This window comes from Gorilla gorilla, chromosome 5 (genome assembly GCF_029281585.2).
Source record: "Gorilla gorilla gorilla isolate KB3781 chromosome 5, NHGRI_mGorGor1-v2.1_pri, whole genome shotgun sequence".
NCBI lineage: Eukaryota > Metazoa > Chordata > Mammalia > Primates > Hominidae > Gorilla > Gorilla gorilla.
The window spans coordinates 107291086-107305930 of record NC_073229.2 but is presented as its reverse complement, the minus strand read 5'-3'; the positions used below and the strand labels follow the sequence as shown (position 1 = coordinate 107305930).

At 35.7% G+C, this 14845-nt stretch overlaps 1 protein-coding gene and 1 long non-coding RNA gene across 21 annotated transcripts in view; one reads left to right on the top strand and one right to left on the bottom strand.

Annotated features, from left to right (window-relative positions):
- DOP1A (DOP1 leucine zipper like protein A) overlaps positions 1-14845 on the bottom strand; it is a 101332-nt gene that overhangs the window by 3077 nt on the left and 83410 nt on the right. For 10 of the 20 annotated variants that reach the window (XM_055391469.1, XM_055391465.1, XM_019029522.3 and 7 more), the window contains 12 exons: positions 13785-13851; positions 13416-13560; positions 13080-13159; positions 11832-11941; positions 11410-11559; positions 11212-11273; positions 9350-9502; positions 8135-8271; positions 6814-6869; positions 5488-5652; positions 2469-2598; positions 673-732 (listed from right to left, as the gene is read on the bottom strand). In XM_055391469.1, the coding sequence (XP_055247444.1) occupies positions 673-732; positions 2469-2598; positions 5488-5652; positions 6814-6869; positions 8135-8271; positions 9350-9502; positions 11212-11273; positions 11410-11559; positions 11832-11941; positions 13080-13159; positions 13416-13560; positions 13785-13851 (1315 nt within the window). Of the gene's footprint in view, positions 1-672; positions 733-2468; positions 2599-5487; positions 5653-6023; positions 6146-6813; positions 6870-8134; positions 8272-9349; positions 9503-11211; positions 11274-11409; positions 11560-11831; positions 11942-13079; positions 13160-13415; positions 13561-13784; positions 13852-14845 lie in introns of those variants that run through there. The other 10 variants (XM_055391476.1, XM_055391475.1, XM_004044336.4 and 7 more) reach the window with 3 other exon arrangements.
- LOC134758762 (uncharacterized) lies at positions 4112-14720 on the top strand. The gene is made up of 3 exons (XR_010134312.1): positions 4112-4287; positions 11344-11997; positions 13386-14720. It is a non-coding gene; the product is annotated as an uncharacterized lncRNA (long non-coding RNA).

Below are 14845 nucleotides of genomic sequence, written 5' to 3'. Positions count from 1 at the left end.
ACCAAGAAAAGATCACCTACTTCTTCATCATCTCTGGTCAAAAACAAACCAAAAAACTTAACAGCTATCACTTAAGTTTGCTTCCTAGCAATTATTTAGCTTCCAGTCTAGATTATAGGATATATAAAACTTTCTTTCTTTCTTTCTTAACTATGACACTGGCACCAATGAGAGTCCTGTGACTGACTTTCACATTTCCACCATTACTCAATTACTGGTACCATACCACCTCTAATCCCCTAAATCAAACTGCAATTCAACAATAAAGGGCGTACAGAGATGACTTTGTCCTGAAGGAAAATGAATATCCTTGTACCCTCTATATAGCTAACTTCCAAATGTAAGAGAACTATGGGGTAACCTTTTGTTTCTATTCCTATCAAGATGAGCCTTTAAGAGAAGGACTTTTATTAAGCTCTTGACCAAGAATAATACACTTGATTCAGAGTTTCTGATGCTCTTAATCAGAACTATATGTATTGTCTCAATATTAAATAAAGTCAAACATTTCCATACAAATGATTTCTCCTTTGACTTCACCAGTCCACACTTGAAAAAAGACTTCCTTCCTGTTTACCTCCCTTGTACTTGTTGACATTCAGACCTGGGTTTGTGTCTCAATATTTGGCAACTTTTGCTGCCATATCATAAGCATGAAACAGCCACCCTCACCTGATGCTTGGCCATCTCCAATCCCTCCAAAATCACTGTCTTAAAGTCCTCCTCCTTGTCCTGTGGAAGGAAAGAGGAGAACTCACAGCCTTTGTTCCAGTGAAAAGTATGCTTGGCCATGAAGACCTTGTTTAAGGTGATTTGGATGGGAAGATGCCTTTCAATCAAAATAGTTTTCTTATTCTGTGGGAGAAATTTTGGGCAAAAGACTGTCATATTTATTGTTTAGATAAAGGAGGGGGGTCTTATAAAAATTCTCATTACTAATGAAAGGCAGGCATAACAGAAAAGGACATGTGCCTGGGGTCATATTTGCTTCTGGATTTGTCATGATTACTTGCCCAAACTCTGAGATATCAAAGTGAAAGTACCAAAGTCCTACCCTGAACTCAGGACCCAGCTTACATCCTCATCTCTGTCCTTTTATTAAGCCCCTACAGAAGCAACTAGGAATTTAAGTCAAGTTTTCTCATGTAAATTCCTTCCAGCAAAACCTCTTTAATCACTTTCTTCATTCCATTTCTATAGTTATGGAATTCAGTTTAAGAGCTGCTGCCTGATTAGGAGGACTCCAGAAGACTGGAAAATTTCTGAGCACTCAAAGCACACACTGCATACTAGATCTCACCAAACAACCTAGATCACTCCCAAATTGTACAATTTGATTTTGAAATTTTTTGAATGTAAAAGAAAATTTGACAAAAGGTTAATAACAAAGGCCCAATGGTGAGCATACCAGTTTCATTGCTGGTAGGTTCTTGGGCAAAGATCTGTAATAAATTAGCATGATGCATACTGAAAGATAAAAAGTATATAAGACACAATATTTTACAAATTTTATTTTCCTACACTTTTTAATGGTATATGTTTTAAGTAAATTCCCACTTTTCCCCTTAAATAATTTCTCTAAGAAGATGCTTTATATTAAAGAGTCATAAAGCCAGTTTAACTCTGAGCACTGTTTTAAAAACTGCAGGTTGGGGGGGTCTTGCAATCTGTACTCAGCATCATCACTGTGAACTACAAAAAGGAAAATATCTCATGTTAAGGGCAAGAACTGTTTTGTGAAACTTTAGATTCGGTTATATAGCTGTACTGGATCAGGATAAGGAACGCATTTCTGAATGTAGGTTATAATCAGTGAAAAATACTTAGAAAATGAATTTTAGCATATATATTTTATTTCATATAGATAAATAGAATGAATGCTAATGATTATTTCCTTCATTCTGATCGAGGTCTAGCTCATTCAATTTCAATGAAATCTGACTCATTTTACAAATTTAAAATGTATAATCTTCTTACCCATTGATTAGTTGTGTTGAAACAACTCTGACAGGTTCTAAAAATCCCTTTTGTATTGCATTTTTTTCAATCAACTCATACTTTTGTTTGTCATCATGGTATTAAGATGAACATTATATTACATTCTCAAGTTTTTGACACGAAGAGTGTTCAGGACTACAGTCTTAAATACTCACATGTATGGTTCCAAGGTTTTTATTTTCTTTTTTGAGGGGAAAACATTTTAAGGTAGATGTTATTAATGTACAAAAGCCTTCCTTTTTCTTCTTTAAAAAAATGAATAACCACATATTCCTTTAAAATACATACGATATGTTTTCTAATGTCTGGAAATATGAGGCTTATGGACATTAACTCTCAAAACTGGGGACTTGTTTTCAAAATAGCTCAACTTGATAACGTTCTCAGTTTCCCAGGAAGTATTTAATAAATACCTCACTAATGCAACATGTAGTGATGTAAAACAAAACAATCACAGAAGAATGCCGTACCTTTGCTCTTTTCCGAAGAAGTTTTGCTAGTCGTACCACGTAAGGTTTAAATTCTCGTTGATGTATACCCTGCCTTCTGACTTCCAAACCTGAATCATCTGAGGCTTCTGGAATAAAGGCCCATCGGTACCTATGTATAGAATAATGACATCAGCATCAGTAAGACAGACTTTGTGCCATCTAAGATTAGGCCACATAATGTAGTAGAAAGATCATGACACCACTGCTTATAAAAATTCAAATGCCAGATGTGCCACTCGTAGCCTTGTCACTTTGGGTATGTTTCTTAACCTCTCTGAGCCTTCATCAGTAAATAAAGATACTATTAACTACCTCATAAGGTTGTAAGGAATAAATATGAAAACTTGTAAATACTCATCATTACTTTTTTCATGAGTCCAAAGCAAGTACTCAACAGATGTTTCTTTTCTCATTAGCGAATAGGCATAAGGTTCTTAAAAGGAAAATGTTTTCATTTAGCTTATCTCTTTGTACTGCAACATAACAGTCTGACAAAGGCTTGATTTTTCAACATATAACTGGCCAAATGTTCCCTAGTTGCATAGTAAAGGAGTAAAAAACTGAACGAATTTAAGAAAACTAAGTAGGGCTTTTTTTTGCACTTCTCTTGTATTTTTGTTTGTAATTTTGTCTTTCATAAGTAAGTAAAAGTAATATCCGACCATGGGAAAAATTCAAACAGTATAAATGGGCATACCAAAGAAAGGCAGTCTCCCCTCCCCGCATAGGATTCATCAATGTTGTCAGCTTCGTAAGTCCGTCCAGAGAGTTTATGCCCAAAAGAGTATATATTCACACAACCAACCCTCTCCTTTAAAAAAACATGATTGCTGCCTGTTTTGATTTAATTATACATGTAGGATATATATTTTTGATATAATTTATTTGATACAAATTACATATCTTGGAGACAATTCTGCATCATATAAAACTTCATTCTTTTTAACAGCAACATAGTAGTACACCACAGCCAATGTCCTAGATTGTCCAACCTCTTGCACTTACAAAGTACCACAGTGGATACTCTTAAGTAATGCTTATTTATTTTTGTGCACATCTGAGAATATAGAGACAGGATAAATCCTTGGATGTAGCAGAATTATAGGCTTAAAGATACATATTTTAAATTTTGGTAAATATAACCTCTGAACAATTGGACAATATCAGTGTATACTTCCAACAAGAATAAGAATGCTTCTGTTACTAAAAGTAAAAGGAAAGCAACTTTCAGATCTTTACCATTCTGATGGTTATCTATAATTTTAATCGGAAACTCAGGAGAACAACTGAGCAGTTTTTCCTATGTTTAGAAACCATCCTATAAATTATTAACTGTCTTGCTCATTGGCTCATTTTTCTACCAGGTTATTTTTATACATTATGCATTTTAGACTTTTGTCATATACATCGAAAATATCTTTTGCCAATTCATTGCTATCTTTTGAACTTTATAGTACCTTTTAGTTACATGGATACTTTTAAATTTATATACAGTAAACTTATCAAGTATTTTGAACTTTCCAAATATGGATCATGCTAAGATATTACTCTTTCAAGATAATTAAAATCTTCACACTTTCTACTTTATAGATTTTTATTTTTAGAAAGATGTAAGTTTTTAAAAAACTAATTAATATAACGGCATGTTTCCTTCCCTTTTGTAGTAACTAACATCTTGACAAATAAAGAGGATAAACTGATTTTGGTTCTTGTCATGGAAGATAAAAAGTCAGTATCATGAGCATACTATTTCATGTCCCTCCAAAAGCACCACAGAATAGTTATCACTTTTGTGAAGGTAAGTGTCTTGGTTAATATTGGCCACTTTCCTACAATTCTGTTTAGTATTCTTTTCTGGACTTCCTTAGGAGTAACATCTGTGTAACAGATACCCAACAACTGAAATTCATCAAAAAGTAGATATATATATATATGGTTTTCAAGTAGAAGAAAAAATTGAAGGAACTAGAATGACTCTAAAAGTAATTTCTAGTTCTTACCATTAAGTTTAATGAAAAGTAAGCTTGTAAAATAGCAAATTTTGGAGCATGTCCAAATAAAAAAGAGAAAAAGCTCAGTAGCATAGTCTTTATCCTATTTCCGTTCCAGAAGAAAAATAAGACACAATATAATAAATACATATTTGATCTTGTGGATAAATTGTCATATTACCTTAACTACATTTTGATAAAACAATCTTACATAGCTTGCCCATTATTTTTAAAATTTATATATGAAAAATTATAATTAAATATTTTTGCCGCTTATGAAGAAGGCATTGTGAGCATTTACTTTTATCAACTTTTCCCCTATTCTTTTCAGTTCAATTCATTATCATCTAAGATAAAACTGCCTCCTTCATTCTAGTCTTGCCCAGCTCCAGTCCATTCTCCACACTACATAGCCAAAATAAGCATTCTAAAATTCAAGCCTAATAATATCACTTCTTTCCTTAGCTGTCCAAGTTCTCTAACACAGCTTACAAGGTCTTACATGGTTTAATCCCTTTCCAGCTTCTTCTTAACATTCTGCTCCAGCAATACCAATCTCTCCACACTTCAGACGTATCATGTCTGCAGCTGCCTCTATCTTCACTCTCCCAGCTGTCATTCTTCACCACCTCAGGTTAAGACTCCCCTCAGGGCCTGCTCTGACCTTCAGAGCTAGTAGGGATCTCTGCTATGTGGCCTCAGTGTGTCTTGTGCATGAGCCACCATAGTATGAGTATGTCTCCTTCCCTGGACTTGAAGCATGTGAGTTATGTGTACCCCATTGTCTCACATCTGGAGGTACTCAATCTGTTGACTGAATAGTCTGTTAATATATCCACATTGACCATTTACTTCCGATAACTCTGCTGTGCCAAAAGAATTATATTTTAGTAAAAATTAGGGATATTTCAACTTACACAAAAAACTTTTTAATTAGTCATAGATGTCAGTGACCAAAGCAAATGCACTTTCAAAAATATCCATTTAATATCCTTGCTTTTACTTACATCTGAAACTGAGGAAGGTTTTCAGAGGGCAATGCGAGAGCCAAATCCAAAAATTTGCAAGCAGAGAGATAGAGGTTTAACCACCGCTGGCTGTTATATGAAGTAGAGAAGCCATTACCTCCTGTGTACGTTGTCTCCAGACCAGCCACAGAGGGCCCTGAAGTCCTGTAAGCAGGAGACAGTGCTGTCAGCAGCTGGACCCATTTACTCACAGGAATTCCTGGAAAGATCTAAAAGTGCCAGCTAATATTTTTCATAATCATCCTGAGATAAATGTGCCAGTAATTGCTAAGCAAGGTCATGATGAAATGTCACCGTTTTCAAATCAAAAATTCACTTTTCTTCTTTAAGAATGCAAAAACAGTACACAGACTGGGCGCAGTGGCTTCTGCCTGTAATCCCAGCATTTTGGGATGCCAAGGCGGGTGTTTGAGCCCAGGAATTTGAGACCAGCCTGGACAACATGATGAAACCCTGTCTCTACAAAAAACACACACACACAAAAAAAAACACTAGCCAGGCATGGTGGCACACACCTGTGGTCTCAGCTGCTCAGGAGGCTGAGGTGGGGGAATCACCCGAGCCTGGGAGGTCGAGGCTGCAATGAGCCAGGATCACACCACTGCATTCCAGCCTGGGTGAAAAGATGAGACCCTGTCTAAAAAAAAGTAGTACATAACTTATATTACGTTCAAGAAATATAAAAATAAAAACTGTAAAAGCGAGAAACTTTTTTACTCAGTTTCTGCAAGGATGAGAAAGTTCTCTATAATAATAAAGTTATTAAGGAGATCCTTTTTATAAATCTACTACTGAAGAAGAAAATATATTCAAGAAACTTGGTCTTAAAGGAACTTTTCAATTTATAAATTTGTGTAAGTAAAAAATTGTATTTAGTCATACATTAATAAACTGCCTCTATTAAAAAGAATAAAAGTACATTAAATTGGGACCATCTGAAAGATCTGCATATATGAATAGCCTGGTTCCAGGTTACCTACCATAACAGGGTTGGCTATATGTTGCAATGTTTCAGAGACCAGATCTGACTTGCCAAAACCAGCCTAGCTCATGTAGCTGAAACAATACTGTACTGCTTTAAATTAAATTTGTGTCTAGGGGCCCAAGGCAATGAATGCTGATGGCTTAATCCAATCTAAAGGGCTTAAGGAATAAGTAAAACTACATTATATCCAAATGTAATCAATTAGATAATAATAAATAAGTATTCAGAAAAAGACTATATTCTCCTAGATGCTGAGTAATATTCTGAATAATTTCAGGGTATTAAAAAATGGACAATAATACATTTAAATTACATATTACCGTGAAATATCTTCATCAGCAGTGAGTTCCTGCTCCATCAGTAAAAATACTTGTACCTGAAAATGGTGAAATAAATGTTAAATGTTTATTTAAACTGGATATTTAATCCTTTCAAGTTATCTTTAAGTTGTATTTTCATTAATGCAAAAACAAATTTTAGAATACATTTTCAGAATCTTTTAAATTATACTTAGTTTCTGAAGGTAAAACTGCAAATTTAGCCACATAGAGCCTTGCTAATCATTTGGTGAAATCTAGTGAGATGAAGGTGAGCTTTTGTTTTTAGTGATTATGGAACAGAGTTAGTTATTAAAAAAGGAAAAATAGGTCTGGTGTGGTGGCTTACACCTGTAATCCCAGCACTTTGGGAGGTCGAGGTGGGCAGATCACAAGGTCAGGAGATCGAGACCATCCTGGCTAACATGCTGAAACCCCGTCTTTACTAAAAATACAAAACAAAATTAGCTGGGCGTGGTGGCAGGTGCCTGTAGTCCCAGCTACTCGGGAGGCTGAGGCAGGAGAATGGCCTGAACCCGGGAGGCAGAGCTTGCAGTGAGCTGAGATCTCGCCACTGCACTCCAGCCTGGGTGACAGAGCGAGACTCCATCTCAAAAAAAAAAAAAAAAAAAAAAAAAAGGAAAAATAAAAGAAAGATTAAAGCAATTATATTTGCAGGGAAACTATAAAGCCAGATTTTCAGAGAGAGAGAGATTCCTTTTCCTTTGTTTACTCATTCCTCTTTCCTAACTCCCCAAATCATTCTGATGAGGATGAGGATGACTGTGTACGGTTTGAGGAGGGGAACAGAAGGGTGTAGGTGGGACTTGGGAAGGTTTCACCGTTTGGTAGGTTACAAAATCTTTATGAAAGTCTCTCTGAAGCAAGTTTAAATGGGGTAGGTGCTGCACTTCAAGAGTGAGTATATGTAATATGTCAGAGCAGTTAAATCCAGCTCAGCCATCTCTATCACTAGAGGTATTGCTACAGCTATTGTAAATGGGTCCAGCTGCTATTGTCAGGACTGTAGGCCATGACAGAGTTAAAAATGTAGTGTAGTACAGACTAAACACTAAACCAGATCCAAGAAAGTAATCATTCACAAGGAGCCGGCCATCCATCTATGTTGCATGTTTGTAAATTTAAGCTGTATGGAAATGGAATCTGACTTGTTTTACTATTTTCAACTGTAAAAAGCGTCAGTAACTGGTTTAACTACAGCTCAGTTCTCTCCCAATATTCGTTAATATCTAGTAAGCACATGGAAACTAATCACTGTTTTATCATTTAGATTTATAACCTGACTGAATTAAAATTAACTCACAAGTTCTGTAATCATGGTAGGCCAGAGTGAGGTAAGATGTTGGGGAGACATTCTTAAAAGTAACACTCTGAAAAACAGGAACACTTGAGAATGGAGAGTTGGCACCTGTGGCAAACGGAGACTCTCAACCAGTCTCTCTGAAAGAAATGCAGAGCATTTTCAATAACTAAATAATCTTTATCACATAAAACTTTCTATATCGTCTGGTCCAGTATTCTCAAACTATCTGTAGTAAAGGATAAACTTTAAAAAAATTCAAAACTGTTGTAGATATTTTCATAAAACAACGAATAAGAAAACTCCAATTAAACAAAGATACACAGAATACAAATGTCATTTTCTTATTAAGCAGATTCTGTCAAATAGCAAATAAAAGTTTAAAATGTTTACTCTAAATTTTTGTACTTATGGATGGGATAACAGACTGGTTACTGGTCCATGGACCATACTTTGAGTAGCACTGATCTAGTCAACTTAAACAAAAAAATTGTAGGGACAAATAGTGTACATTTTGTATATCTGAAATTAGGCGTAAAAGGTTAGGAAACAAGGAATCGTTTGTCTTCTGGGAGGAAAGAAAATTCTCCCTAGAGAGATGACAACTATCATGTTCCCATGTTGGCTCCTGAGGCTGGAGGCTTTAGAGTATGCTGACTCGAGCAGCAAATAATTCTGTTCTGGATAAATCCCCATTGTGGAGCTATTTGGTGGTACAGGGTGATGACGCGTGTACTGATATCCTTCTGGACACAGAAGGTCACCAAACCCACTCGATGAAGTTACCGAAAATGTTACATAATCCCCCATGCAGTCCCCAAATTACGGATCTCCAGGTGTTACTTCTAGCCACAATTTCCTGGCTTTGCCTTATATTTTGGTCTTCTCAGAGTACACAAATTCTTGTCCACAAGGAGAACATGCTAACATGACTGCCTGCAGCAAAATCATCTTATACCTCATCCTCAAACATGAATTCCTAAGAAATTTGAACTAAACAATAAAATAGAGGCCACATTTAGGCAAGTCCTACAACTCAGTGATGATTTCTTTGAGATGCCAGCATTGATAATTTTCGTTGTTTCAGTAGAAAAATTTCTAATTCCCGATTGATCTACACTTCATATATTTTACCCCAACTTAGAATTTAGAGAAGTATTTTCTAAGGAACCAAAAACCTGTAGTTAGAGAAAAAATAAAGGGTTTTTCATTTTTTACCTTGTATATCTGGAAGATATTTCTGGTACTGGTCAATTTCACTGCTAAAAATAGCAAATGCTAATCTTTTAAGAAGCATAGCTCTCTGTTCTAGCTCCACATCACGGTTTGCAAAGAGATTAAGTGAACTGCTTTGAGCCACTGCTACACGAGCTGAAAAAGCAAGTGAAAGAGACTGTGACACTGTCATCTGAAGAAAGATTATTCTGTTGTTTTTTAAAATAGCTAGATGCTCTATGACATCCAAAACTGAGAGGAGCTTGGGGTACAACACTTGATGCCCCTCTCTGGGGCAGACAGGCTGGCAAACAGATCCAGCATATATAAGCCAGAGGACCAAAATGGTAGGAATTGTGATGGAGAGGAAAATTTAGAACTGTAGGTTTTAGAAGGTAAAACCACTAATACCATTTATATAAAACCCTGAGGAAACCCTTTAATATTTGAGGCCATCTGCTTAAATCCTTCTCGTTACTTTAAAAATACTTTCTGGTATAGCCTTGCCTACCTACCTCTCCTTCCTCAAGTCATTACTCACCCTCAACTCACTCTGCTGTAGCCACACTGTCTTGCTTGTCATTCTCTCAGTGCACCAAGCGTGCTCCCATCCCAAGACCTTTGCAATTTATTTGTATTTTTCTTCGAGATGGTATCTTCCTCTGTCACCCAGTCTGAAGTGCAGTGGGCACAATCATGGCTCACTGCAGCCTCAACCACCTGGGCTCAAGCAATCCTCCTGCCTCCTGAGTAGCTGAGACTACAGGTACATACCACATTTGGCCAATTTAAATTTTTTATTTTTGTAGAGCTGGGGTCTCGCTATTTTGTCCAGGTTAGTCTCAAACTCCTGGCCTCAAACAATCCTAGTGCCTTGGCCTGTCAAAGTGCTAGGATTACAGGCGTGAGCCACTGCACCCAGCCAACCTTTGTAATTCTTGTTCCCTATTCCTGGAATATTTTGACCCTAGGCCTTCTCATGGTTGGCTTCTTTAGTTTCACCTTGTATATGAGCTATTTAGCTGTTATTTAAAATCCATCACACATTGCCCTATTTCCTTCACAACTTTTAAAATTTGATTAAGGTTAGCGCAATGCGTGGCCCACTGTTGTCTTTTAATAAAAATTTGTTGAATGGATAAATCTGAACCTTAAAACAACCTTATGAAGATAAAACAGATACCCTGCCCTTTTTCCAAATGAGAAAACTGTAGCTTTAGCTAAAGAATTTGTTAAAAAATATTACAGAATCATACAATGTTACCGCTATTTAAGTTTAATAACTTTCAAACGTTTTTTAAAACTCTTTTTTTCAGATGAAATTCTAAATGGAATCCTAAACTATAAAAACAAGATAAGAGTAGAAAGAGGGGGTGGGGGGTGATTCTGCCCTTCTTGGCACCCCTCTTTCTTCCTTCAGATGAAATAAACAGAGCTCCAGAGATTTAAAGTGACTTGTCTGATAGGCTGGATTCGACTGCCTGCCTTTCGCACTTCACCATCTGTCAGTCTCTCATTCACTGAATAATTATTTATTGAGTGCTATTATGTGCTGGGTATGATGCTGTGTGCTGAGGAAATAATTTAGAGTCAAATTAGACATGGCCCCTTCCTTCCACTAGTTGCTGCAAAAGGACAAACAGTTTTACTTATTATTTATCACTTAAGTTGTCCTCTGTAAATTTTAAGATTATATTCCCATAGCGTATAGAAAGTAGTGTGCTTTCCCTAGAGCATATATCCCCACTGACACTTGACAAAGAGCTAATTCAGTAGTCTCCTAGTCTCCAGAAAAGAGTAAAAGTAAATAGTAAGAAGAAATCATGTACAGGAAAGAACTTGGATTGTCATCCCGTAATACTCACTCATCAAATCTCTAAATGTTGTTTTATCATGTGTCATCAGATTGTCCATAATTGCTCTCCAACTGAAAGAGATAAGGATTACAACATGTAATTATGTTGTTACTGTTAAAGAACAGTATTCTAACTTTCCAGGGGAGTAGCTGATTTCAACAGACTGTGAGGTGCATTATGCTGAATACAAATAAGAGGACAACTTACTGATTAACACAAGAGGCATCCATCTGAAAGAAACTGGGATCCATAAAGAGGTCAAAAGCTTCTTTTTTCCAAGCTCTCCGTGTGTACTGATACCCACTAAGACTGCTGAGCAGCTGGACACAAGCTCGATAACTAGGGGCATTATGTGCACTACAAGGAAGAAAAACCACCTTAACCTATGTGTCCTAACTTTAATCATCCTATCAAGTTATACATAAATGTTCACATTTACCTAAGACAGTGACAGGAAGATATGAAATAGAAAGCACCATAAGAAAAATAATATATGAATTTTTTAAACAGTTATAATTCAAGGTAAAAATGCCATTTTATGATAATTCTAGAAATGGCAATAAGGGAACAGAACTTGTTTCTAACAGGCTATGAATTAATTTAAAAAACTATTTAAATAATGATAGTACCTGTGATTTCTGAGGTAGGGCACAACATAATGCATAATATTTACAAGTAAAGGAATAACCCGCTCCTTTTCATCACTATAGAAAACCATATCCAAAAGATGAGCCAAAACCTATGAAAACAAAAAATGAAGAGTAACGTACGAGGTGAAACTGACATCATCCCAAGGTACTGATTTTCAGTTTGTTAGAAAACCTAGACTATTTAAAATTAGAAAAATCTAAAATTAAATCTTCCTGAATCATTTTTATGTTAATGAGTTTTGCCACCATCTGCTTTTTTGTGCATTGTTACTATAGGATATAAATATGGGCAAATCTTGCCATTTCCAACTGAGATAGGGAAGTACAAAAAAGAAAAGAGTTCAAGAACCTTCTGTGACAGTGAGTAAACAGTGAATTTAGTACTAGAAACTATAGTATTCTTTTTCCCTGACTCAGCTAAAATGTAGTTTAGAAAAAAAAACAAACAACTGAACTGGGCTGTTCAAATTCCAACACTGTCAATTAATAGCTATTTGGCCTTAGTCCTATTGTTCTGATCTTTGTAAAGGTCACTATCCACATCTGCAAAGAGGAAACAAAATGACATGTGTATAATAGGGTATAAAAAAGAACCTGTCAGACAATGTACATGAAAATGTTTGGTAAATTGTAAAATACATTATAGTGGCAGGCTTTAGATCACCTCTACCCCTCCCCAGGCCGGGCGCGGTGGCTCATGCCTGTAACCTCAGTGCTTTGGGAAGCCGAGGTGGGCAGATTACCTGAGGTCAGGAGTTCGAGACCAGCCTGGCCAAATTGATGAAACCCCGTCTCTACTAAAAATACAAAAATTAGCTGGGCGTTGTAGCGCACACCGATAGTCTCAACTACTTAGGAGGCTGAGGGAGGAGAATAGCTTGAGCCCGGGAGGCAGAGGTTGCAGTGAGCTGAGATCACGCCACTTGACTCCAGCCTGGGCAACAAGAGTGAAACCGTCTCTCAAAAAAAAAAAAAAAAAAAAAAAAAAAACATAAAAAAGAATAGGACATGGAGAAGGGAAGCAGTATCTAAATTTATCACTAATGTTTGGCAAACTAAATAATCCAAATACATACAAGGCCAAAACTTTATATTAATTCTATATAGTGATTTCTAGAAGCACAAAATAGTTTCTCAAATTAGAAATTCCTCTATAAAAATTACTTGCTAATTTTTAATAATGAAACAGTCTACTTAAGAGTTCATGTGAAAAAGCTTAATATTTACCTCAGAGAGTAATGTCAATGCATGGACACTATATACAGAAGGAGTTATGTTTGCGGTTTCCATTGCAGGTGATAACATATCTATAAATAAGAGAAAATTAAAGATATGGCTAATTCCCATTGAAAATAAATTTTATGTGTGTGTGTGTATTTTATATATATATATATATATATATATATGTATATGTATATATATATTTTTCCCACTGAAAAACAGTTACTTGTTAGACATGAGAAAAGGGATAAATTTGTGGTACTTATAGTGCTAGGCAAAATGATTTCTTAGTAAATATATGCCTGCTTACAGATAATAAACCTAAATGTTTGACAAGAATACCTTCAACATCAGATTCCAAATTGGTTCCATCTACCATTATTTTGGGAGAAGGCTTAACTTCAAGATTTCGTCGCAGCCATGTTGTCTGTTCCAGAGAAGAACCAGCAATTGCACCAATTGCATCCACTATTTTGTGAGTTACATCCTAAAAAAATAAGGAAGAACAACTATGTATGGTACACACATGCACACTAGTTATGAACTTCTGTAGTTTATATTTCTGATAATAGATATTTTACAATAGACATTGTTGATTCCCATAGAATGTTCAGAGTTGAAAGAAACTTCAGTTTATTTTATTTGACTCTCTCATTTTCAAATTGAGGGCACTGAGAAACAGTTTTGGCAACAGCTCTTAGACTGCCTTACCTGAAGGTCTCTTTGGTCTTTTTTATTTTCCAAACTAGGGTTTTTCATAATAAACTCATTCAGAACCCTAAAAGGGCCAAAGAGAAGACAGAAACGGGAAATATCAGTCTAAAAGAAACTAATGCGATCTAATTTCTCACGATGAGTTAAGCGGCTTAATGGTCTTGATTTCCATTTTAAATATTTAATATATATACATATCCTATGACTCAACTGACATTCATAAACATACTCATGAAAAGACATTGTATAAAGATGCTCAAAGCAGTATTATTTGTAAGAGCCCCAAAGTGGAAGGAACCCAGATGTCCAGCAAGAGCAGAAAAGATAAATTGTGGAATGTGGCCAGGCGTGGTGGTGCATGCCTGTAGTTCCAGCTACCTGGTAGGCTAAGGCAGGAGAATTGCTTGAGGCCAAGGCTGCAGTGTGCTATGATCAATGCTGTGAATAACCACTGCACTCTGGCCTGGGAAACCTGGCAAGATCCCATATCAAAGAAAAAACAAATTGCAGAATGTTCAAATACTAAACAACAATGAAAAATTACAGATATGTGAATTACATAAATGAATCTCATAAACATATGTTGAACAAAAGAAGCCGACACAAAATATTTATATATACTTATAGTTCAAAAACAAGGCAAAATCCATCTGTGGTGTTAGAATAGTGGTTACATTTGGGGAGATAAAAGAATAGTAATTGGGAGAGGTGTGGAGGGACACATGGTGTTTTATTTCTTAATTTGGGTTTGTAATGATATAGTGGTATGTTGACTTTTTACAAACTTTGCATTTGTAGAGTTGTGTACTAATTATTTGTGTATTTTTCTATGTGCGTTTTATATATAAACAGAAAAGTTTAAAAAATCTTAAATTGTAACACAGAAATGATTTCTTCCCATAACACATTAAAAATAGTTCATGAAGAAAAAAATTTCCATTTTCATTATTTGCTAAGAGTCTACTCAATATTCACTCTGACATGGTTTTTTAAAAGATAAATTATATGCACAATTACTTCCAAACTAATATGTAAAATGAAACTAAAGAGCAACCTTC